This window comes from Taudactylus pleione, unplaced genomic scaffold (genome assembly GCF_031769625.1).
Source record: "Taudactylus pleione unplaced genomic scaffold, aTauple2 ptg001274l, whole genome shotgun sequence".
Classification (NCBI taxonomy): Eukaryota; Metazoa; Chordata; class Amphibia; order Anura; family Myobatrachidae; genus Taudactylus; species Taudactylus pleione.
The window spans coordinates 55694-82183 of NW_028285674.1; the positions used below are offsets into that span (position 1 = coordinate 55694).

General features: G+C 45.8%; 1 protein-coding gene across 1 annotated transcript in view; it reads left to right on the forward strand.

Annotated features, from left to right (window-relative positions):
- Positions 1 to 26490, forward strand: part of LOC148443414 (arginase, non-hepatic 1-like) — a gene marked incomplete at its 5' end in the record, with an annotated part of 92691 nt that overhangs the window by 51676 nt on the left and 14525 nt on the right. The window contains 3 exons of the mRNA XM_088462850.1: positions 4499 to 4658; positions 13530 to 13624; positions 17350 to 17454. Of these exons, the coding sequence (XP_088318976.1) occupies positions 4499 to 4658; positions 13530 to 13624; positions 17350 to 17454 (360 nt within the window). The remainder of the gene's footprint in view (positions 1 to 4498; positions 4659 to 13529; positions 13625 to 17349; positions 17455 to 26490) is intronic.

Below are 26490 nucleotides of genomic sequence, written 5' to 3' on the forward strand. Positions count from 1 at the left end.
CCAGTATAGTTCCCCTATGCAGTGCCCCCAATAGTGGTACCCCTTATGCAGTACCCTTTAAATAGTGACCCCAGTTGTAGTTCCCCCCCATGCAGTACCCCCAGTATTGCCCTTTATATAGTGCCCCCAGTAGTAATGCCCTGTTAGTGTGCCCCCAGTAGTAATGCCCCTGTTAGTGTGCCCCCAGTAGTAATGCTCCCTGTTAGTGTGCCCAAAGTAGTAATGCCCGTTAGTGTGTCCCCAGTAGTAATTCCCCGTTAGTGTGCCACGCCCACACACAAAAAGAAAAAAACACAATACTTACCTTTAGCTTCGATCCTGCGTCTGCTGCCATCCGCCGTTCCTCGGAACTATGGGAGAGATGTCATGATCTCCAATAGTGCCCGCAGGGAGAGCCGGACACTGGAGCTCAGGTATGAGCTCCGGCGTTCGCCACTCATCCGAACTATGGGAGAGACGTCATGACGTCTCTGCTATAGTGCCTGTGGGGAAAAGCCGGAAGCCGGAGCTCAGGAGTGAGCTCCAGCTGTCGCTGGTGGTGATATGTAGCGGTGGCAGCGACGGAGGGGTGGGCAGAGGAGGAGGAGTGTGGCGGTGGCGGCGCTAGGGTGCGGGAAGGACTGTGGCGCTGGGGACCGCCACCCACAGCACCCTCTGTTGGCTGGCGGTCTACGCATCTGCGTAGTTCACGTAACGGGTGGGCCGGCCCTGATCTGAGCAGTTCTTTAGTTGTAAAATGTAAAGAAATTTGTTTTGTTTTTTTAAAGATTGTGCCCCCCCCAAAAGAAACATGGGTTGTTATGGAAAAATACGGGGCTTACGCTGTAACAGAGAGACACACACACACAGAGTCCACCTGTCATAACATAGACCAACCCCAAACTTGATAGCCCAAGGTTGGAATTCCCCAGAAAGTGGGGACCCCAAAATAAAATGGGGACTCTCTTCCCGAAAAAAAGCCAGCTATTCCCTCGCACCCCTGGTGGCAGTCTAATCTACCTGTAAAGAAAATATTTAAATAATTACAGTGCCCGTATATGGAAGTCTTGTATTGAAAAAAAAATTCATACTCGGCAAACCCATTGGATCAGCTCTTCTTTGGTACATGTAGTAGTCCACTGGTCTTTAGAATACAAAAAATGCTAATCCCAAGCCCAAACAGACAGTACTGTACACTCGGTACAGTACTAGAATGTTAATGGGAGGTCATTTCTGGTCATACTCTTAAGAATGAAAAAGGGAAGTGCTGATTGGCAGAGAGTGGCGCTCTCATGCTCTCAGCTAATCAGTTCTTCCCCCATTCACTTTTATGACAGTAATGTTCGCTTTTGGTTTACAACCAGCTGTCTTCAGGAAGACAGCTATGATATCAGAAATGGTAGCCAAGAACAGGGACCGAATGACAAGGCTCCAAGAAGAACTATCACCTGCCAGAAGTGTAGGGCTGGCTGTCAGTTAAGAGAAGCAGGGACCAATGATGGCAAACCCTGCAGAAAGCCTACTTGACAAGTGAATGGATTGCAGCTGTGAGCTGCACACACTAAAGGTGCACATCCACTAGAAGACTTGAAAACGACTGCCTGATTACGACATTGTAATCGTGCAGTCGTTTGTCAGTCTGTGATGAGCTTGCACTGAACGAGCAGTCATTCAGTGCAGGCTCATCAATCATCTGCAAACATGCTGAACCTGACGTTATAGTCAGGTTGTCCAGCATGTTTACCCAATGATAGATGTCTAAACGACCAGCGGAAGCGCGCATCGCTGGTCGTTTTAGAAATTTTTCTTAGCGATTTGCAAACGATTTATGAGCGATTGAACGATAATGATATCATTATCGTTCAATAGCTCAATTTAATCGTCTAGTGGATCTGCACCTATAGACTGAATGAATTGCAGCTGTGAGCTGCACACACACAGACAGAGTCCCAGCTGCCTAGCAACAGCCGGAATCTAAGGGATACTGCAGCATCCCAGTCGCCTAATACAGCCGGGACCTGCCACCAAGATGATCTGCTGCTGCGGATCATACTGTAACAGGAATAAATGCTGGCTTTTGAAGTGGGAATTCCAATTGTGCATTTAAACTATAAGCAATATACTTCATAATGCCATCTCTGCCTACCACCAGGAATATTCTTTTAACAACAATGCATTAAAACATGCTGGTTTTATGTTACTGGTTGTATCATTTTGGCCTGTATTCCAAGGGGTGAAAAATGTTCTGCATTTCATAAAATATTGAATGAGAAACCCTCCCTCACTCCTATGCTCTTTCTTTACTCCCTGATCTTAGGTCATGCCAGCGTCACACTAATGCATGCTTGCCCACATTCTGGCAGCCCCCTCCAGTGGGTGTCGCACTGCATAGGGGGTGTGCGAGGCATATTACCTGGTAATGGGGACGGAGCAGGCGGCGTGGCCACAAAATCACGTAATTTTGGCCCTGCATCCGCTACACAGTGCCGAGATTATCGGCATTGTGAAGCAGGGGGCGGAGTCATGATGAAGCGAATTGTGTCATCGCAACCCCCCCCTGAATTGGGAGAGTAGGTAAGTATGCACTGATGGAACCTGCAGGAGCTGTATGATTGGCTCTGTGCTGTACATGCTTTCTGCTGCTGCTGCTCGGCTGTCTGTAATATAATATGCTCAATAGACTGTTGGGCTGATGTATCAATCAGTGAACAGAGTGTAAAAGTGGACAAGTTGTCCATAGCAACCAATCAGCTTCAAGGTACCATTTACCAAGTACATTCTATAACATGATAGGTAGGAGCTGATTGGTTGCTGTAGCAATTTCTCCACTGGTCCACTGTTTTAACTGCTTGTTATATCAATCCCTGTATCTATAGATGATGAGCTATAGATACATGCACACCTCTTAATGTAAATAATTTGCACATGCTTGTGCAGTAAAACAAAGCAGAATGTTGTGGCCTGTAGATTACTGTACATCTAGCTCTAAATTTTCATATCCTTCTTCTATCCTCATCAGGCCTGATTCTAAGTGGCTTGTAAAACGGTCACAATTCCAGTCACTTCCAGTGATCGAAACTCCATCTAAACATCTGCTTGTATTCTGATTCGTCCACATCTACGTGACTGAACCACCCCCAGCCCTCTGCTTGTAAGAATAACCATCAACACTATTATCTGCATTTGTACCATCCTTTATGCAGAAGATCCTTCTGAAGTCGGACAGATCTCTGTATATGCTCAACACATACACCCGTACACATCCATGAAATGCTTGTCCAACATACTGACACCTCATTGCTATACATTTGCCAGCCAGTATTACCCATTCAGTCATACAGATGTGTCCTCATGCATCTAGCCTCAATAAGCCACACAGCACAAGATGCCTAGCGCGAGTGAGCCACCAGGTACCGTGTGCCTCTGCTTGCACCGGGCGTCTTTTTTTGCTGGAAGTGCGCCTTAGTTACAATGCGATGTGACTAGGATGCACCAGGAGACTGTGCTGATTAATTTTCTATGTGACACTTGTATATCTGTGTGAGACTGAGGGCCTGATTCAGAAACAGACGCAAAGGTGATTGCAAGCGCAATAGAGTGATTATTTGCCATCGCACATGTGTATAAGCCACACTGTGCCTGCGCAGCGATTGCACTGCGATTACGGATGCACATAGGAATCCATTCCAGAGTGAGTGACAGTTTGTCAGCATTTGGAGGTGGTGACAGGGATTGGTCTGAGAAACGCAGGCGTGTCTGTCGGTTTAAACGCTGTTACATGGCTGTGCATAAATTAGCCACTGTGAGTGCATACGCAGCTCTGCGTGTCAGGAGAGTTCCCAAGGCTGGAGCTTGTCAGACCTGCCGCTAGGGTAGATGGCCGCTGTTATGCGTTAATGTTACAGACATTTACAGTTATCCATCATCGCACGCAGGTAAGAAGGCAGCAGTGGGTGTCTCTATGCTCAGGTGATCTTTGCAAACAGCATATTTTCGCTGCTGCATTGCATACAAAATCACAGCTGCGATCCCTTTAGTGTACGTCTGTAAATCGGGCCCTGAGTCTGTAAATGATGCACAAAGCAACTTGGCGTGGGAAAAAGTAGCTGCTGCTGCATCATAGCACGTTGTGAACTAATTCAGAGACTCAGTGGCACAGAGATATACAAGTGTCACATATCAAAGTAATCAGCACAGTCTCCAGGTGCGTCCAAGTCACATCACATTGTTGGCAAAAAAAGACACCCACCGCTAGTAGAGTTTCACAGGACATGGCGCACCAAGAGGGGCTGTGTGGTAGGACTGCAGCAACTGTATGTGACAAACGACCAAGATGCATTCAACTCAGAATCGCTCTAAGTTGCGTATGCAAATTGCAATGCATGTGCAGTTTGCTTAAAAAAAATTGCACGTTCCATTCATATTTACAATTGCATGCTACTTTGAATCAGGCCCATTATCTACAGATATCTTTGACTGTTCCATATTTATTTTAGCCTGTCTTACTTTTGCCTTTCAGTTTGGCTCTTGGTTCCATTAGTGGTCATGCCCAACATTGTTCAGACTTGTGTGTGATTTGGGTGGATGCTCATGCAGACATTAACACACCACTGACAACTTCATCAGGAAATCTCCATGGTCAGCCAGTGTCATTTCTCCTGAGGGAACTACAGGACAAGGTAACAGCTGTTGCATTGTTTTATTGTGTGTGTATTACTTTTTGTCTTGATTACAAGGTACAGTGTTACTTTGATTCTTATAAAGTAACAATATTGTACATACATATGGGGTTTTATATCCAGTTACTGTAGTATAACGTTTAATGTCATGTACACGTGTCCACATACACCTATCCTCAAATCACTCCAATTAGACCCATTTGGCGAGCCATGGACTTTGCCTCTTACTGAAGCCGCACTAAAATACTAATCCTAAGTACCTAGCTCACTATAAGCAAACCAAGATGAAAAATTGAGGATGAATTATCAGAATGGACGGGATAGTACACAATCTATTGTGAAAAGGCATAAGATAGGCCAGACATGAGTGATCTGCGCTATGCATCATTATGCTTTATCTGCAACTTTGTACCTTTGAGACAAAAATAAACTATCTCTAAGTGCCTACTGTAGTACAGGATATGCAAACTCACACCCAAATCTGAGGAAAAATTAGCAGAACTGAGGAAAAAGTGCACAGAATGGGAATTGTGCCATGCATATTATGCCATATGGCGCAAAAAGGATAGGTGTATGTGGATACATCTGTATGTTCAATACTCTGTTTAATGGTAATTCATAATATAATTTAATGCTAATTACATTTTTATTTATCAAACTTTTCTTAACGTTTCACCCACATTTCACTCTCTTGGACCTTTTCACTGTTGGATCCAAGTCACCTTGGGCCCACAAACAGATATACAATACAAGATAATCTCCAGCACTGGTTTTAGTCTATGTAAATGTAACTGCGTAAAATGTGGATAAATAATACACTGTGTGACCAGGACTGTGCCTGCCCAATGAACAACCTCCTTCTTTACTCACTTAGTGTGAGCTGTGCACACAAGAAAAGAACTATTGTTCAGGGCATCGAGAGGAGGGAGCAGGTACTAATTACCCGGGCCTGGGCTTGTTGGAGGGGCCCCGGTCTGCCTTCCCCCCTCTTACATGTTAGCAGCTCAGCACACACTGCTGTGTGTTGGGCAGCAGTGGGGCCAGGGAGGCCAGCAGCAGTCTTCTCTGCCTGTGGGGGGAGCGACAGCAATGATTGCGCGCCCCCCCGGATGCAGCTGCTGTGTACTGGGCTGCAATGGGGACAGGGAGACTACTGCCGCTTACCAGTATTCTGCCTGTAGGGAAGCAGTGGGGAGCAATCACACTAATCGCACCCCCCTTCACTGGTTTTCCCCCCTCAAATTTTTCCTTTCTTTTTTTCCTAAGGCAGCGTGGTCATGCCTACTACAATTAGGCCACACTCCGACAGTACTGAGGCCTGGGCTGGCTTTCTACAGGCCTGATTACTTAAATAGAAATAAACCTTGGAACTCAGGACCTGATTCAGACCCACTTGCTAGGATGCGTTCACTCGTAGCCAGAATACTTTTGCATTGAGCGCATGTATCGCAGTGTGCGTGCGCGAACCACTGCAACAGATTGGGAAGAGTTCACTCGCTGCGCATAGACTGCCCAGCAGAGTGAGTGACAGGAGAAAACGTTTGTGGATGGTGCCTGAGCGTCTCAATGCTGTTTCAGAGGCGTGCATAATTAAGAGGCAGCATCATAGTACACGTCACCTGGCTGTATTTTACACTGAAGTGCTCGCAGTGCTTGCGGTAGGGTATGGTCAACCACAAGCGCTGCAATCACATCCGATGGTACCCGATGTACCGATGGTTGCAAGTGGGCGTCTTAAGACTGGCTGGTGGGCATCTGCATACACAATGCAATCGCACGCCAAGACATAGTGGGCGTGCTAATGCCTTGCCGTGCGATCGCCTGCCTTCCCAAATTTGCATACACATCAAGCGAGCGGGTCTGAATGAAGTCCTCAGTTCCTATAACAGACAATAACTAAATGAATAAAACAAAATAATATAAATTTAACTAGGCTGTTTCCACTGAAAACGTCAGATAAATAAATACACTTAAAAATGCGAATCAATTGAAAAAAATATAAAACATAAAATAATAGAAACAGAAAGAGTCTCACTTATTTGGAATTTTGCAACATGATTGACGGGTCTACTGCTTTCTCAGGCAGTCTCACAGATGTGTCCTCATACACTTTAGCTTCAGTTGCGCCAAACAGCCCCTTTTGATACGCCAGGACCCAGGCGACTTGGCTGCGCTGTGTCTTATTTGCATAAATAAAACAACTTCGAGCGACAAAGTTACTTTGCTAGAATACACTGATCAATTTGATGTGCAACATTTGTACATATGTGCGCGACTGAGTCTGAATCTGTATACGAAGTGCCAAGAAGCAGCAGCCACAGCTTTTTCTCACACCAAGTTCCACTGTGCTTCATCTGCAACTTGGTACTTTAAAACTAATTCCTGTGCAGCTAAAGTCACAGCCCAACGTCTCTTGCGATGTGAATAAGAGGCAATGAAAAGGTTGGTATGCTACTCCTCTCAGAGTATACTGTGGATGCTAAGTGTATGAGGACAGATCTGGAAATGATGAGGGTACAATAAAAAAATGTAGGTCTGCCTGCTTCCTTCATCTTCTAGCCACTTCAGGCAAATGACGTTCAGGGCCCTATCACTAACCAAAGGAACTTGAAATATTCATTATCTGTGCCCCTTTCAAATTACATCCTGTCCCTCCCACACAGCCCTAGTTTCTGTCCTGCTACTACAACATGCACAGCACAGAACTCTTGTATCCAGGGGCATATCTATTATGGGTGCAGGGTGTGCGGGGCACACGGGACCCTGGGTGCAGGGGTGCTACACACCGCACACCCTGCACCCATGGTATTAATTACCTCTCCGGAGTCCCAAGTCAGAACGGGGGTCCGACGCTGTTAAAACAACTGGAAAATAGCCACCACGGCCATTTACCCATCGTTTGCGCATGCGCAGTACAGGGAAAATAGCCGCTGCGCATACTCTATAGACTCTGGGCGCACTCTAGTGCCCAGAGTCTATAACTCCGGCACTGGCTGTCGGACAGAGAGGAGGGGGCCGTGTCGGAGACTGCACACAGGCCCCCTCCTCTCTAGAAACGCCCCTGCTTGTAACTAACACAACTCAAACACAACATTTCTGCAGACCCCAGATCTATCGTGTTTACTATATTTCAGACTCTGAAATTTCTGAAGGCTACTTTTCAGACATCACATCTCTGCCTAACTACCACAATTTAGACCTCAGATCTCTGGTTGCTCGTACTGTACATTTCAGACTTGAGACTCTCAGCGGCTACCACTACTCAAACCTAAGGGGCCTATTCATCAACACTAAAATAGCGTTTTTAAGGACGTTTTCCTTAATTACCGTTGTTTTAGTATTCATGAAGACACTTAACACAAGAGAAATCACTGATATCTCCTGGTTGAGTCCGCCTGCGTTAATTTCCACACTCACCATACATTAGTATGGGGTTATGGAAATGATGCTATTCATCAAATTCTGGTGGCGTATATGAGATTACACTTACCTGCTGTCAGCTGGGCAGGTCTTCTGCCAGCTCCCTTCGTCACTGTGATCGCCTCTCAGGCTCCGTCTGCTGTGCTGACACTGTGGTCTGCCGGCAGAACACAGTAAAGTTTAGAAAAAAATAAAAACACTTTAATGTGCTCTGCCGGGAGAACACAGTGTCAGCACAGCAGACGGAGCCTGAGGCGGCTGCAGCGGCCAGGTAAGTGGAGGACAGGGGGAAGGTGAGTGGAGGAGGGGGGGGACACAACTACCACAGCTGTAGTCAGTGCTGCGCATGCGCTGCTTTTACGTATGTGACGGTACATGCACAGCACTGATTATGGCTGCGGTAAGGTAGAGCAGGCAGGGAAAACTATCTTTTTCCCGAAAAGCTGTCATCGCCAAAATGAATTCTTTTGGTAATTAGGTAGAACTCTATGTGAGTTCTACACCTAATTACCTCAATCGAATTTTATGTGTTAATGAATAGGCCCCTAAATCTTTTATGGCTACTACTTTTCAGACTTCAGGTGTCTGTTGTCTACCACAGATCATTTATGACTATTCCCCACTTTGGAGTCTCACCACTGTGCTCCTATCTTGAAAGTCTACTCTGTCCTGCATTCTAGAGGAAGTGTTAATGGCAACTAGTGCTACTCACCTGTAGAAAAAGTCTTTATGCTGCTTGTAAAGACAACCGCCACCAGTGGTGGACTGAACTGCCTCTTTTACATTATAGAGGCAAGATACATAGGGACCTCTATTGTGACTAGAGATGTGCGCAGACTCCCGTGTTATGGTTTTGGTTCTAATTCATCATCGTGTTCTGGTTTTGGCAAAACCACCCTTTTTTGGTTCAGATTCAGTTTTGGATTTCTTTTAAAAAAATCAATAAAGATAGCTGAAATCATGTAATTTGGACCTGTTTACATGTTATCTAAAACCTGAGTTTGGTTTATTCTACCAAACCACTAACATTATAGGGTTTACTGGATTGCACCATTTGTAATAGCAAATTGGATATTTTTGGGCTTGTTACAATACAAACATCTATACTAGTAATTATTTTATACAGTACCCATAAAAAATATACCTTGTTTTTCTTTTTAGAAGACTTTGAATTTCAGAAAATAGCATTAGTTTTTTTATTCCTCCTGACATGACAACTAAAATTTATCCAAAACAGCCATTTTTATTGAAGTTGCAAGAAAGTGAGCTAAAAGTAAATGTTTTTCTTTTCATAAATACCTCAAAAAAACTTTTTGGTTCTTACTTTGTGATTAATTCATCTTTCCAAAACAGTAAAAAGCAGGATACTACACAAATCTGCACTTGAATATTATAATGATTTTTTTTCACTACAGTTTGAGTGTATTTGTATATTAACTGCTGCATCAAATGAGTGCACCCTCAGTTTAATGGAGCTAAGATGGAGGAGATTTGTACTTTTTTATGCTCTCTACTGTATAAGGTATTGTTATATGGTGATCGCAAGACCATAACTACAAAGGTGGCAGTGGCATCTCCGGGTGTGGTGACACCCGGGGAGCATTGAAGGCCATGCCCCCTGTTCTGTGAAGTTTCGAGGCCGTGACAGCGTGTCACGCTCCTCGTTCACAACACGCTGGGAGCTTGCCCAGCACTCTGGGAGCTGCTGGACAGCCCCTAGACTCTCCAGCCACAGAGGCGTGTGTAATTAATGATGCGTGCTTCATCCATCACCGAAGGTCGCCGCTCTGTGACACCATCCGAGGGGGTGACACCAAAATAGCAAAGCAGCTCTGCTTTTTGGTGTCGCCCTCTCAGATGGTGTCACCCAATGCGACCCGCACAATCCCCGCAGTGCATTGTCTGAAGAAGAGATTCCCATTTTTCGAATGAGGCTGCCACCAAATGTGTGTGTTCCAGGATAGGGGAGAATGAGCACATTAAGTGACCTCCTCCATCCCTTTGCTCTACTATATTTCTGTAGTATTGTTGGTGTTCCCAGGCAATCACCAGATAATAACCACTAACAATCCGCATAATTAGAAAAATGGAACTCCTGTCTTTCAAATGTGGGCTCCCTTGTGATATTGGTTTTCTCCTTCCTTCCTGTGATTCTTTTTTTTTTTTTACTTTTCAGCGTTTTTCTGACACTTTTCTAGTAGCATATTTACTAAAGCCCAAACCATCAGGAAACTGCAGAGAAACCAGACTTACAATTAGAATACAATAGACCATTGGTTCACCATATATATTTTAAACATTGCAAGCAGTGGTGGATTTTGCCTAGGGGCTGCGAGGCTGCAGCCCCCCCAGCAAAATCCACCACCTCAGTGTAGTTAGTGCAGTCTGTGACTGCACTGGCTACACTGTGACTGACAGTGGCTACCTATTGGAAGTCCCATCTGCCAGTCACATATAGAACAGGCAGCCTCAGGGGGAGGTGTCTCCTCCCCCTGGGACTGCCCTTCCGGAATGCTATTAGCAGAGAGCGCTAGAGAAGCCGCTACTCTGCCTTTCTGCCAGGCCAAACCGGTTCCTAGGGGCAGCAGACGATGCAGCCCTTTGGATTCGGGTGGCATGCGCATGCGCGGCTCCCCACCGCTAGTGCGCATGCGCTAGTCCTAGCGCCTGACAGATCAATTGCGCATGTGGAGGAGCAGCTGACCGGGGTAAGTAATTCCACGCTCCCTCACGTTTTCATCAGCAGCAGCACCCCTCATCTAAGAGGGTAGAGGCCGCCGCTGATTGCAAGCATCCACGACCAAACCCACCCAAATAAATGACCTGCTTCAGGTAGGTATGTTTATAGAACACCTAAGATCTGTGCAGGCTTTAATATAAAAAAATGCAAAGAAATTGCTAAAATTAAAAAAAAATGTCATGGGGAGCCTGAGTCTTTTAAGCCTAGGCTTGTAATAAAACAAATGGTGTGCTTTACTAACCAGAACTAGGCTGAACCAGCCAGGGATCATGACACTATGGGGTGATTCTACATCAATCTGGCATGTTCCTCGCCCCCTGCCCAACACGCAATGGCAAAACATGCATCCAGATGTTTTGCCATTGTGAGGGTACAACTCGGGCAATGTAATAGAGTGCAGGTGTTTAACTCGCTTACTATTACTGACTAAAACCTGGAAAAAAAACAGATCTTCTTCAGGCTAGTGAGTCTAGCCTGAGCAGGTCAGTTACACAGAAATATGCACAGCTCCGTGCTTGCTTTTGTGTGTATATAATAATAGTAAAATGTTACAAAAAAAATGTAAAAAGACATGGGTTACCACCTAAAAGCATAACTGGCCCCAGGCTCTGTTGAGCTCGGAAGCTTGCCTCTATCAGCCAATGAATGCTCAGCCCATGCATTTATATGGGAAAAACAGCGGCTGAGCCGTTATTCGCAAGGTGCCGTCCTTAGAGGACGACACCTGTCTGTGGGCCTGTGTAATGGCGTAGTATTTTTTCCAAGATGCGGATGCCTACAGGGACAGAAGAGGACTGGAACCAAGGGGTAGATGAGTATGGATTATTCTTTTACAGGTGTTTTGGATGCTGGAGGACAAGTGGACATGAGTGGCTACAGGGACTATAAGTGAGTATGTGTGGGTGAATGTGAGTGTGCATGTATGTTTTAGTAAAATTATACTTTCACGGTGTGTGGGTCTTGTGGTTATTTTAATATTTATTTTGCAGGTGAGCTAGAGATACCAGTGGATCCTTAATGCCCCACATGCTGGTATTTGTGGTTCTCCAAGTACCAGCATGCAGGGGAGGGAACTCCAGTAAAAGGCAATATAAATCATTCTGTTTTTTATATACAATCAACCCATCTCCCAGGGCTGACGGGGATAGGGTGTACCCCTTTTTTGGGGAGTTCCCATCTCCCCAGGGATCCCTGGTCTGGTCTGACTAATGGTCAGGTGTCATTGCTTTGGCCAGGGTACCCGTTGAAAGGGTTCCCTGCTGTGTCATTACACCCCCACTACAAAGAGTCTGGTGCTGGTTATGGTAAATACAGGGGACCCTACTCATTTTGTCCCCTGTATTTCCACAACCAGACTGGGTCAATAGAGCCTGGTGTTGGTTCATAAAATACAGGAGAACCCTACACATATTGTACTCTGTATTTTAAGAACTGGGACAGGCTCATCGGAGTCCAAGGCTGGTTGTGCTTGGAGGGGCACATCATTTTTTTACAGTTTACAATTTTTTTAAACACAGAAGTTTATCTGATCTGTGAAAGCTTCTGTATAAGTGCAATTCGCATTAAAAGGTCCGTACTTGCAGGTCGTCTTGGAAGCTTTATTTACTACTTTAGGATTATGCAAGATTCTGTACAGCAAAGGCGAGAATAGGTGCTTCAGCAAGCAGGAATCTGGGCCACCCACGGTTTTTACGCCAACCACAACAACTGTCATCATTAATATCAGCACTTGTACCTGCACTTGTAGGTAATAATTATTTATTATTAATAATAATAATATTCTTTACAGTTAAATTCCTGGTTCCAGCAAGCCTGCCAGGACATGTTGGCACTTGGAGAGCCACAAGTGCTACCTTGCCCGGTCAGCCAGGGCCTACTGGTATATGTAGTAATAAAATATTAAACAAATGACAATACATACACACAGAATGTTGTGTTATTTTATCAAATAAATTCAACCTCTCATTATCCAATTTATTACCTACACATCCATGGATGTATCTGCAAACTGTGCAGAACATATGTTCTGCATACAGACTGCCCGATTCATCGTGACTGATGTCACAACGGGGCGGGCATTTACATGCGCCCGCCTAGTTGAGCTGTCATTCACCACCGGCCTGTGCAGCAAGTGTACAGGCAGTCTGCTGACCACCCGTACGCACATATCATCTGCAGATATATTGGTCATCGGCTGTGCAGCACGGCTGACGCGATATGTTTGTGAACAACGTCGTTCACAGACATATCGCTGCCACACATTGGTTGACGCACACACAATATATCAGCAGTTCAATTGAGCAGCCAATATGTCGTCCACTGTATACCTAGCATAATAACCTCTTTTCACTCTCACCTTTAGGATTCCCCTAACCTCTGGAATACCTCACACAGAATTAAGACTTTCATTCAGCCTCCCAGTCTTCAGATGTGCCCTTAAAACTCAAGCCTATCACCTTACCCCACCCATGTGACTCTCCTGTTTCTGCTCTCTCCAACTTTGCTCTGTTGTGTCTCTTATGTGTATATGTAATGTTGTAATTTTGTCTGTATCATTTCTTTACGTATGCAACTTGTTTGTCCTATCGCTTGTCTCCAATCTCCACAGAAGCCGTGTGACACCATATAAGTACAGGATAATAATTATAACAATTAGGAGACTTTGTCCATTTCCTTTCCAGATTTACGAATTGTTTACTTTTGTTTTGAAGGTGCCTTTGATTCCTGGTTTTTCTTGGATAAAACCATGTATTTCTACATCTGATATAGTGTACATTGGCTTGCGAGACCTTGATCCAGCTGAACAGTGAGTTAAAAAATTATTTTCTACTTCTAACTTTATACAATTTGTGTGTTTCCAGTGTTATTTGAGCTAAGTACTATATAGTAAATGTAGATAAATGTGTCATTAGAAGAAAGAGCAATTTAAAGTTAATTTTTCTACCAAATACATTCTGTACTGTAGGAATTTTTCTTTGAAACATGTTGAAAGGACAAGTTCACCTTTAGGGCCTATCATGTATGTTAAAAATGTGTCATTTTAGCCTAACTGTGCATGCGCGGTTATCGGCCAGTAGTGGCCACTATTGGAGAGGGATCCTTTGGCATTTTATAATGCAGATTTTTTTTTTAATGGAAACTCTTTTAGGTAGTATGTTTAACATAATATAGAACACCTTAAAAACTACAACATACTGTACCTCCAAACTGTATTGATTTCACTGGGACAGTCCACACTTGAGGGCTCTGGGCCTGATTCAGCCCCGCTCGCGAGCGCTGAGCGCTCGCAAGCGGGTCAATGTTGGCACAGTGCGCATGCGCACGACGGACCCGGCTCCATCGTGTGCATGCGCGAGACCCGGATAGCGACACCAAAGCCTTCACTATGGGTCTCGTACCAAAGGAGGCGTGCTGACGATGTTGATTGACAGCTTTCCCCCTTTGGTGGGCGTACCGGGGGCGTGGCTGCCCAGACGGAGGCGTTCCCATGGGAATGTCAGTGGGAGTGCCTTCGGCTCTGATAGAGCCGAAAGCACTTCAGGGCTTGCGGCAACGAGACCCTACCACAAGGGTCTCGTCGCAAGCCCGATGGTCGCGATGGTCTTGACCATCGCGACCATCTTGCTGGCCGCTCGCTATGGCTGTTGTGGTCACCCACAGCTATATGAGCGGCCAGGGGGCCGCTCTAAAAATTAAGAAGGACGGCCCTGATTCAGAGCAAGCACTCTGTCAGAGCGTCCGGCTCTGAATCAGGGCCATTGTTCCATAGTCCAAACTGGTACTAAATTATCCCAATCTCTGAGCAGTTGTAGGGTATACCTGTTCACTAGTCCATGCAGCATTGACAGTGAGGTAGGAGGACCATAGGCATGCACAAATGCCAATTCAAAGGGTGCATCAAAGACACCCCCGTCATGTCATGGACTACCCCCCTATTCATCGGGTCACCCAAGTGAGTAGTCCGTGTCCCAGGGGGGTGAAGAGTAGTCCATGACCCAGCAGGGGGGGAGGTCCCTTGAGGCACCCCCTGTGCTGTCTCCAATGAGGAGGACCACTGTAGAGGGATTAGGGTCAGCCTAGTGCTTTTCATGACACTTCTTTCCTAGTGCCTTCCATGAAGCTGTCGCACCACCCTTCATTTAATGGCCACATCCCTGTCTTGAGCGTACACCTCCAATGTAGAGAAATATGCCACAGATGCATTTGTATGCATCTTTACCTGAAACGAAGTGAACAAAATTTATGTAGGGTACAAACTTATCAAACATTATACATTTGGGCACATTTTAATGCACAGTTGATATTTGCTGAATTTCACAGATTGAAAAAAAACAAAAAGCTGTGGAAGTGGGGTTCCCAAGGAACCCTTCAAGTTATTTTATTAATACTTATTATTTTCGAGACCTGAAAACTGAACCAATTTGTTAGGCATTAAATTAAGCCAGGTGAAGTCAAATCCAGAGTTCTCACTCTTGTAACCTCTGACAATGTTGGGCCTAATATCAACTAAAATTGGGTCTATGTACTAAGCCTTGGACAGAGATAAAGTGGACGGTGATAAAGAATGAACCAATGATCTCCTGTCATTTTTCACATACAGGGGCCTATTCATCAACACTAAAATAACGTTTTTAAGTACATTTTCCTTAAATAACGTTATTTTAGTATTCATGAAGGCACTTAACACAGGAGATATCACTGATATCTCGTTGCTAAGTCCCCCTGCGTTAATTTCCACACTCCCCATACATTAGTATGGGGATGTGGAAATTATGGTATTCATCAAATTCCGAAAATTATGTATCACTGTGAGGTGGTGAATAGCAGGTTACACTTACCTGTGTCAGTGTGTGCAGGTCCCCCGGCGTATCCCTCCAGCGCTGTGGTCTCTCATCTGGCTCCGTCTGCTATGCTGTCATGTGCTCTCTCAGCAGAACACAATAAAGTTTAGAAAAAAAACAACTTTTTTTTTCTTCTAAACAGTACTGTGTGCTGCTGGGAGACCGCATGACAGCATAGCAGATGGAGCCGAAGGCTTCTGCGTTCTGCGTGGGCAGGTAAGTGCTGGAAGGGGGGGAGGTGAGCGGGGGGAGGACACAAACTTACCGCATCTGTAGGCAGTGCTGCGCATGCGCTGGTTTTAGAGATGTAACAGTGCATGCGCAGCACTGCTTCCAGCTGCGATAAGTTAGAGTAGAGAGGGATAACTATCTATTTCCTGAAAAGCTGTCATCACAAAAATGACAACTTTTCGGATTAGATACTGATGGGGAGGAGGAATGATGAATTCCTCCGGTAATTAGGTAGAACCATACTTGCCTACTTCTGAAATCTGGTTTCAGGGAGATTACAGACTTTAGTAGAATACGCAGAGCGGCGGGGGGGCATCGAGGAGGCGTGGCCAGCTCCAACCAAAGGGCGTGTCTATCTTCACTTAAGGGGGTATCTATTCCCACTAAGGGGGGTGTACTGTAGTGGCAGGTGTGACCTGCTTGTGAGAGAGCTCACAATTTAATGGGAAACAGAACTGGCACAAGAGAAGTGTAACTTTTGCTGCACTATGGGGACAGTAACAAGAGTGCACCAGTGTCAGTATAGGTGGGAGTATTGTAGATTGTTGTAAAAGGGTGGGCTAGTGAATGTGAGAGAGTTCAGTGTGAGGCTGGGGCTGTCTGTACTAACTGAATTGCGTTATCTTACAGGGATATGATCTCATTAGACAGCTCTCTGGAATGACAGGCAGTCTGCCCTCCCAGTGGGGACTTGCAGAGTGCAGACTGCCTGTCATTCCAGAGAACTGTCCACAGAGATCACAACCTTGCAATATAAGGTAATCCCAACATTATGTTATCCCTCGATCCTTCCACCCACAACCATGTGCTCAGAGCAAAGCATGTAAACAAGGCTGCTTAGTGAAGCTCTGTCATATAGTAAACACAAGTCCCGAGTCCCTGGCTCCCTGCTACTCACAGTTACCTTTTTCTAAGACAGCAGTTTAGAGCTACCGTACCAGGGGAAGAATCAACTGCTGCTGCCTCCAGTTACTGCCTTGAGACTCCGGGTGGGAAGTCACTGCAGAGAGTCTGTCTGATTATGAGCTAGGCAGCCACCGCTGCGCTGCTCACAAACCCTGCGGTGGCCAGCCTGTAGCACTGCAGTAACAAAGACATGCTGTTACATCCTGGAGCCCCGGCCCCGTCCCATCCGGACTCGCGCATGCGCAGTCCGGATTTTCAACTACACAGTGAGGAAACCGGGAGGTTCTCATCACTGTCCGGGGTAGCGGGAGCTCCCATCATAAAACGGGAGGCTCCCGCGGAAATCGGGAGGGTAGGCAAGTCTGGGTAGAAAGACACAAGTGATAAGCTAGGCAGGTACAAAATGTTGTGGACAAAGAAACCAAAAATATTACTTTTCTAAACATAGTTCTACTTTATGTGCATTTTCATTTGAGCAAAAAATATATATATATATTCATGTATAAAATGTGCCTGGAGATCTTCTGAGCATGTTTTAAATGTATCATTTCAGGTTTATTCTGAAAAAATATGATATCACATACTATTCAATGAGACAGATTGATTGCTTTGGAATCCAGAAAGTAATGGAGAAAACGTTTGATCAGCTGTTGGGAAGGTATTGCTGTCAAAGCATGATTGTGATTGGGAGGGACATGTTTCATGGAATGATTGAAATAAGATTTTATGTAATTGCAGCAGCATGCTTAAAGTCTATCTTGAAGGCTGATTTCTAATCCCCATGCATCTTTTTTATTGCTTATGCTGTATTTACATACTGTACACACACAATACTGTGCAAAAGTTTTAGGCAGGTGTGGAACAATTGCTGCAAAGTAAGAATGCTTTCTAAAATAGAAGTGTTAATAGTTCATTCATTTTGCATTGCTAAAAATAAACAAAAGATAAATCTAAATCAAATGAATATTTGTTGTGATCACCCTTTGCCTTCAAAACAGCATCAGTTCTTCTAGACACTCTACCCAAAGTCAGGGATTTTGTAGGATTATAGTCAGGTGATTGATTAACCTATCATGCCAAACAGGTGATAATGATCATCATTTTCATATGTAGGTTGAAACACAGTCATTAATAGAAACAGCATTAGAGGAGGAACAGCCAATCTCTGCTACAAAGGTGAGGTTGTGGAAGACAGTTTCATGTCACAGGTCATACACCATGGCAAGACTGAGCACAGCAACAAGACACAAGGTAATTATACTGCATCAGCAAGGTCTCTCCGAGGCAAAGATTTCAAAGTACACTGTGGTTTCAATATGTGCTGTTCAAGCTCTTTTGAAGAAGCACAAAGAAACGGACCGTAGACGCAATGGTCAGTCAAGAAAACATAGTGCATCAGCTAAAACACAAATCATGCTTACTTCCATTCGAAATAGGAAGATGTCCAGCAGTGCCATCAGCTCATAACTGGCAGAAACCAGTGGGACCCAGGTACACCCATCTACTGTTTGGAGAAGTTTGGTCAGAAGTGGTCTTCATGGAAAAGTTGCCACCAAAAAGCCATACCTTCTACATGGAAACAAGGCCAAGTGACTGTCAGGACTGCGACCATTTCAGTACATAAAGATAGATTACTTTTTCCAAAGTTCCTTTGTGGTCGTTGGAGGAGCTATCCTGCTTGCTGGCGTTCTTCACATACAGGGTATAGAGAGTTAAAGTGATCTGCCAGATCCCTGCTGTGCCTGTGGGTTGCCGTGGACTTTGCTATATCTCCGCTCATGTTCCAGCTTAACTTCTGATGCCAGTTACCAGCTGCACTACAGAGCTCAGCATAGCCATTGCCTAAGTATCGGGTTCTGCTCCACTGCTGTGGTTCCATCTTTTACTGTACTATTTACTTTGCCTGTTGCCTCTCACTCCTGTGGACATCAAACCCATCTTCGTTACAGTTGTGAACTGCACATTTACAGTTATCATCACCGCATCACGGGGCTCAACCCCGTTCCCTATTCTAGTCACACTGCAGGACTCAACCCTGTTCCGGAACCACACCGCTTCACAGGGCTCAATCCTGCTTCAACCTTCATTGCATCGCGGGGCTCAACCCCGCTCCGGATTCTAGTTACACCGCAGGGCTCAACCCTGTTCCGGAACTACACCGCTTCACAGGGCTCAACCCTGCTTCAACTTCATCGCATCACAGGGCTCAACCCTGCTCCGACCTCACCGCATCACAGGGCTCAATCCTGCTCTGACCTCAACGCATCACAGGGCTCAACCCTGCTCCAACCTCATCGCATCAAAGGGCTCAACCCTGCTCTGACCTCATCGCATCAAAGGGCTCAACCCTGCTTCAACCTCACAGCATCACAGGGCTCAACCCTGCTCCTTCTTTGACTGCATCACAGTGCTCACTCTGCTCCCGATCTCCATCACTACAGGGTTCTACCTAGGTGAAGCTCCTCTATACCATCCTGAGGTGTTAGCCTCATACTGGACTTGGGGTTCCCTACCATATTAACTTTTCTGTGTTAAAGACTATATGGGGGGTTTTCTCCTATACTCGTTATTGCATATGTGAACCTCAGTGTTGTTGAGACTTTATGTGAGACGTTGCTATTATATTTCTCCTGTGAATAAATTCTATTTACTTTTATTCCGTGCTATCGAGATTTCATGAAAAGGTAATTCCTAAAACCACCCCAGTTTATTGTGCTTAGTAGGCCTGCCTCCTCCCAGGAGTCTCAAGTGTCGGCAGCCAGCGACTCAACTATGCGCAAAATCATTGGAACTGGGGTGCAGAAAAATGGCAGCAGGTGCTCTGGACTGATGAGTCAAAATATTAAATATTTGGCTGTAACAGAAGGCAGTTTGTTCGCCGAAGGGCTGGAGAGCAGTACAATAATGAGTGTCTGCAGGCAACAGTGAAGCATGGTGGAAGTTTCTTGCAAGTTTGGGGCTGCATTTCAGCAAATGGAGTTAGGGATTTGGTCAGGATTAATGGTGTCCTCAATGCTAAGAAATACAGGCAGGTACTTATCCAGTATGCAATACCATCAGGGAGGTGTCTGATTGGTTCCAAATTTATTCTGCAGCTGGACAACGACCCCAAACATACAGCCAATGTCATTAAGAACTATCCTCAGCGTAAAGGAGAACAAGGAGTCCTGGAAGTGATAATATGGCCCCCACAGAGCCCTGATCTCAACATCATCGAGTCTGTCTGGGATTACATGAAGAGACAGGAGGATTTGAGCAAGCCTATAGCCACAGAAGATCTGTGGTTAGTTCTCCAAGATGTTTGAAACAACCTCCCTGCCGAGCTCCTTCAAAAACTGTGTGCAAATGTACCTAGAATAATTGGTGCTGTTTTGAAGGCAAAGGGTAGTCACACCAAATATTGATTTGAATTAGATTTATCTTCTGTTTATTCATTTTGCATATTGTTAATTGATAAAAATAAACTATTAACACTTCTATATTTGAAGGCATTCTTACTTTGCAGCATTTTTTCCTCACCAGCTTAAAACTTTTGCACAGTACTGTAGACATGCATGGACATGTACATTTACATACATTTGTACATAATTACTGTTATTATTTTGCATGGCTAGTATTGTAATTTGTATTTTTTTACATCATACTACTGTCCCATACAAAAATACTGTAACGTCAAACATAAGATCATCGCTAAAACTTTTTCTTACAGTATTTAATTCATTAATCAATTAATTTAATTACAAATAAAATAATACAACTTTATGTATACTGTACTTTAAATAAGATACACCTAAATAAACAATGGAATATTTAGCTATCTGCAGAGATCACGTAAATACTTGATTAGAATCGATTTATGGTGCATACACACGATCAGATTTTTCCTTCAGATATGAACGATAACGATTTAAAAATCGTTCAGTCGTTCATATCTGAAGGAAAATCGTTCATATCTGACATGCCTGAACGATGGACGATCAACGATGCGCGTTCCCGTTTGTCAGATAACGATATCTGACATCTGATGGGTTTGCAGTCAGACTTGGACGATTCCATTCATTTTAATGCAGTCAAAAATCGTTCAATCGTTCAAATCGTTCAAATCGTTCAAAACTTTGGTAAAATCGTTCAAATCGTTCAGATCGTTTAATCGTTCAATCGTTCAATCGTTCATCTGACAAATCTGACAAGTCTGACAAATCTGACCGTGTGTACGCTCCATTAAAGTGTTTAAATTCATCAAGTTTTCGTTCGTGGCAATTTGAAATGATCTATCGCTGGCATGTATTATCAGAGCCATTTCTACGATGCGTAAAAATAAAGTGATTGTATTAACGCATACTCACCTACCTTCCGATTCGGCCGGGAGCCTTCCGAAAATCGGATGGTGCTCCCAGTCCCCCGGAAAAGTATGCAAGCTTCCCTGCCAGCCACCGCCTCCCCTGACCCCCACACACGCGCGATTCCAACACACACCCGCAGCGGGGAGGAGATATGATGCGATTCACACTGAATTCCGTCATCATGACCACGCCCCCTGCTTCAAATGCCGATAATCTCTATCCAACTGGTAATTAAAAAAATTAAAAAGGAAAATTTGCTTTGTGTGGACATGTAATACATGAGAACACATTGTAATATCTGGTAGTAACAGACTGAGACTTTATTACTTTGTTACACAAGCGGTAACAGAACACTGTGATAAGTGTATGCTATGTGAAATAACACATCAAATAAAAACCATTAAAAAGATATATCTGAATCACCACCATTATTTCGGCATTTCGGCATTACACATAGCATCACGGGCTGAGGGTCTCATTCGATGGTACCCAAATGCGCATGTGCACGACGGATGGGAGCTCCGTCGTGCGCATGCGTGACACCCGGATAGAGGCAGCCAAGCTGTCGCTCCGGGTCTCGCACCAAAGGGGGCGTGCTGTCGATGTTGATTGACAGCACGCCCCCTTTGGTGGGCATGCCGGGGGCATGGCTGCCCAGACGGAGGCGTTTCCATGGGAATGCCTACCATCTGGGGCCGGCCCCACTGACATCACAAGTGATGTCAGTTGGAGTGATTTTGGCTCTGATAGAGCCAAAATCACTCCAGGGCTTGCGGTCACCGAGACCCTACCGCAGGGTCTCGTCACAAGCCCGATGGTCGTGGTGGTCTTGACCATCGCGACCATCATCATGGACGCTCGCATAAGCTGTGGGTGTAACCCACAGCTATGCGAGCGTCCAGGAGGACACTCAAAAAAAACAAAACACCCTGATTCAGAGCGGGCGCTCGTTCAGAACGTCCGGCTCTGAATCAGGCCCTGAGTGCAGATAGAATCCCTTTATTGTGTCAGGGCAACTTTTACTTTCTGCAGCATACTCCGAAACAATAGGCTCAATTCCATTATATTGTATCTTAAGATATAAGAGGTTTTGTGGTTTGTGAGAATGGAAATGCTCCTTCCAAAAGATAGCGCCACTCCTCCAAGGCTACTTAATAGCGAGAAGTTCTTGATCCCCAATAGAATAGTTACATTCAGCCGGAGTGAATTTTCTGGAGAAAAATCCACAGGGGTGGAGAAGGCGATCAGGAGCACCTTTAGAGAGCACAGCTCCGACTCCTATAGAAGAAGCATCAACTTCCAAGACGAATGGCTGTGTGGCATCAGGTTGACAAATAACAGGAGCTGAAATTAGCCACTAAGATGCCATACGCAGCTTGGGCATTCACTGCAGCCAATGAGGTTAGCAAGTTCTGATAAAAGTCTGACCTTGTGACCCCCAAGACTTGATACATCTTCTCCAGCGAGAACTCTAGTGGTTGTAGAGTTCCCATTCCTGCATACCTCCCAATATTCAGGACTTGTGGAGGGGCGCCCTCATGGGAAAACCTTTAGTAGGAAAACGGGTATCAGACATATGTAGGAGTTTTATATTCCAGCAGGACAGTGACCCAAAGTATATAACAAAATTCACTTTGAAGTGGCTTACATACAACAAAATCCATGTTTTCAGGGTCATAATTAGGGCGGTGCAACAGGTGCAATCACCCAGGGCCCAGGAACAGCGGGCTCTGGGTTGTGTGTAGATGCTGGACTTGTTAATTGTTAGTAAAAAAGGGAGGGGTTTAACCCCCTATTGGTCCTCAGCACACTGAATTATACTTGCAACAACATATGAACACTATATGGTAATAAAAATCAGACATATTGGTTGCATGCATTTGTAAATACATGGGAAGGTTCTAGGCCACGTCACGGCTTCTCAGTCACTAACAGTCCCTAACACTAAGGGGTTCACGTCCGGGGCGCAGGGCCGGAGCCGGGCTAGAGCTCATTCATGAGCCACTACTGGGGCACTGTATAAGGGGCACTGCATAGGGGGGACCACTACAGGGGGCACTGTATAATGGGCATTACTGGGGGCACTGTATAAGGGGAACTACTGGGGGGCGCTGTATAAGAGGCACAACTGGGGCATTATATAAGGGGCACAACTGGGGCATTATATAAGGGGCACTACTACATGGGGGTATTGTATAAGGGGCACAACTGGGGGCATTATATAAGGAGCATTACTACATGGGGCATTGCATAAGGGGCACTACTACAGTGGGCATTGTAAGACGGGCAATACTACTGGGGGCATTAAGTTGCATATGGAATGGAAAGGAATGTTCCCAGAGTGACGAGAAATGGTGGGGTGTCATGTTGACACGCCCCATTTTTCAGTAACCACCCCCCTTGTGGTATGTGGGCTCCAAATACCCTACTTACGACACTGACAAGGAAACAGCCTTGCACTGATTAATTTGAAGTGTGACATTTGTTTATCCTTGTGTGACTAATACCCCTTTTACACCTAAATCCCGCTTCTGACCCGGGATTTGGAACATGGTTCCAAACTGGGTCAGATCCTGGACAGAACCCTTTCACACTATGGCGCTGACCAGGCTTATTCCCAGACAGGACTGTATCTAGGGATACATGCGCCCCAGGCAAAGTAAGGGACTGCCCCCCCTCCATTTTAAATAGGGACAGTGTGGCCTCATGTGGAAGGGGCGTGACCAATTCAAATTACATCACATAGCAGTGCAACCTTTTCCACATTGCACCAAATGGGATCCAGTCAAAATACCAACAGTCTGGATGCTGGTGCTTAGAATGTTGGTGCCGGATTCCCGACACCTGTCAGAAATCTGGCGCCGACATAACAATGGTAAGTACTGGGGTAGGGGGGAGTGTTAGGGGTTAAGGTTAGGTACTAGGGAGATGGTTAGGGTTATGCACTAAGGGGGGAGGGTTACATTTAGGGTGCGGGAAGGGGGAGGTTAGGTTTAGGCACTAGGGGGGAGGTTGGGTTTAGGCATCAGGGTGGAAGGGTTAGGAGTAGGAAGATGGGGAAGGTTAGGGTACTGACTTACAAGTGTTGGTCTCTTAACCCTGTCGGGATGTCGGCATTGGTATTCTGACTGCCGGGATTCCAAGTGCCAGCATCCAGTACTCATCGTCTCTTATACTTGTGGCCTGGCCCCTATGCATGCCTAATATGCCCTACAGGCATGAGGCTGGATTGCACCCATGGGCATAATGCAGTGGCCAAGGCAGCCAACCAGTTATCTGGAAGAAGCTGCAGTGGGGAGCTTTGTTTAGCGCTTTGCTTCCAACCACCTGCAGCACTCTCTAGTCTTCATCTTCTTTGTTCTGTAGCTGGCCCATCTTGGCGAGCAGTGTCACCTGTTCTTTTCTTCATCCAGCCAGCGCTGCCATCTTCTTTCTTGCGCCATATTCTGGCCTTTTCCATGGCTGCCGGAGCTCTTCACCTGACGTATTCTTTTCTTGACCACTGCTGTTGAAATTAACACTCCGCTCTGCGGCATCTGACGTCAGACACCATGAGTGAGTGTGCGTGATTAACTCGTTGGAGCTGCTTCTGATTGGCTGCCGTCCCCTGAACCGTGATTGGCATGCCAGATTTAAACTGGAGCCGCCCACTGCTGCTGCTTGATAATTGCTGAGACATTGTATCTGCTCTCAGCGTCAGTAAAGCAGACACATGCTCCAGTGTCTGACACTGATGTGTCCCACTGCAGACACATCTCTACATCACACAGCTGCACTTGATCCCAACGCTGGATCCTGCTGCATACACACCAGGGCATATATCCACATTCCCTGTAAGCTGGGCACACCGCTAGTAACAAACATTGCAGCTGCACCGAGCAAATAGATAGCCGGTACCGCTCCCAGGACATTCTGCACTCTGTGCCATGACACGGCCTTAGTTAAGGCCCTGATTCTATCCCCTGGCCACGGGTGGCACCGCCGGCTCAACTGGTGAGTGCCATCCTAGCCAAGGGGTAAGTATGCCCTGAATGACAGTACAACATTACACTGACAGCCATACTACAGCATGACACAACACACGCCATATAACTGCACTCAGCACTGAGGAGCCACCGGAGCCGGCCGCCTGCAGCCAGATACAAGAGATGGTCAGTATGTATTATATGTTGGCTGCAGGGGCTGGATGCAGGGGGCCAGGGGCTGGCTGGGGAGACAGGAGGGGACTAGCTGGGGAGACAGGAGAATGGCTGGGGAGACAGGAGGAGGATGGCTGGGGAGATAGGAGGAGGATGGCTCTGGAGACAAGAGGAGGATGGCTCTGGAGACAGGAGGAGGATGGCTGGGGTGACAGGAGGGGGCTGACTGGGGAGACAGGAGGAGGATGGCTCTGGAGACAAGAGGAGCATGGCTGGGGAGACAGGAGGAGGATGGCTGGGGAGACAGGAGGAGGATGGCTGGAGAGACAGGAGGAGGATTCTCTGGAGACAGGAGGAGGATGGCTCAGGAGACAGGAGGAGGATGGCTCAGGAGACAGGAGGAGGATGGCTCTGGAGACAGGAGGAGGATTGCAGGGGAGACAGGAGGAGGATGGCTGGGGAGACCGGAGGAGGATGGCTCTGGAGACCGGAGGAGGATGGCTCTGGAGACAGGAGGAGGATGGCTCAGGAGACAAGAGGAGGATGGCTGGGGAGACAGGAGGAGGAGGATGGCTGGGGAGACAGGAGGAGGATGGTTCAGGAGACAGGAGGAGGATGGCTCAGGAGACAGGAGGAGGATGGCTGGGGAGGCAGATGGGGTGCTGACTGATGAAGCGGAAGGAGGTGCTGGCAGATGAGACAGATGAGGGGGCTAGCTAGGGTTATAAGTACAGAGTGTATTTATACAGAAAATATGAGAGAAGGGGGTACCATTACATTACTTTGCCATGGGCACTTGGACCCCTAGATACACCACTGATATCACGTAATGCAGACACACTTGCCTTAGCAGGCACCGCTCTTTGCACTTGTAACATTATGACTTTGCGAAGACTCCTGGTGACATATAAAGACACACAGGATGGCTTGCCAGTGGATCTGCAAGCTGCAGGGTGCTGTTCCAGGCAAAAACAGGTATATACTGCAAAGGCGCTTAAAACATCATGACCACTGTATCAACAAAAAATTTTATATAAATATATTTATTGAATAACACACATATATTAGGATATAAGTTCCCAGGAGTAGATGAATACTAACACATGACAATCAATAAAATATTAAAATTTAAGAGCATATAGACTCATACTGATCGGCCAATGTATCTGCTGCCCGTTGGGCAGTGTGTACTCGCAATATGTAGGTGAACAT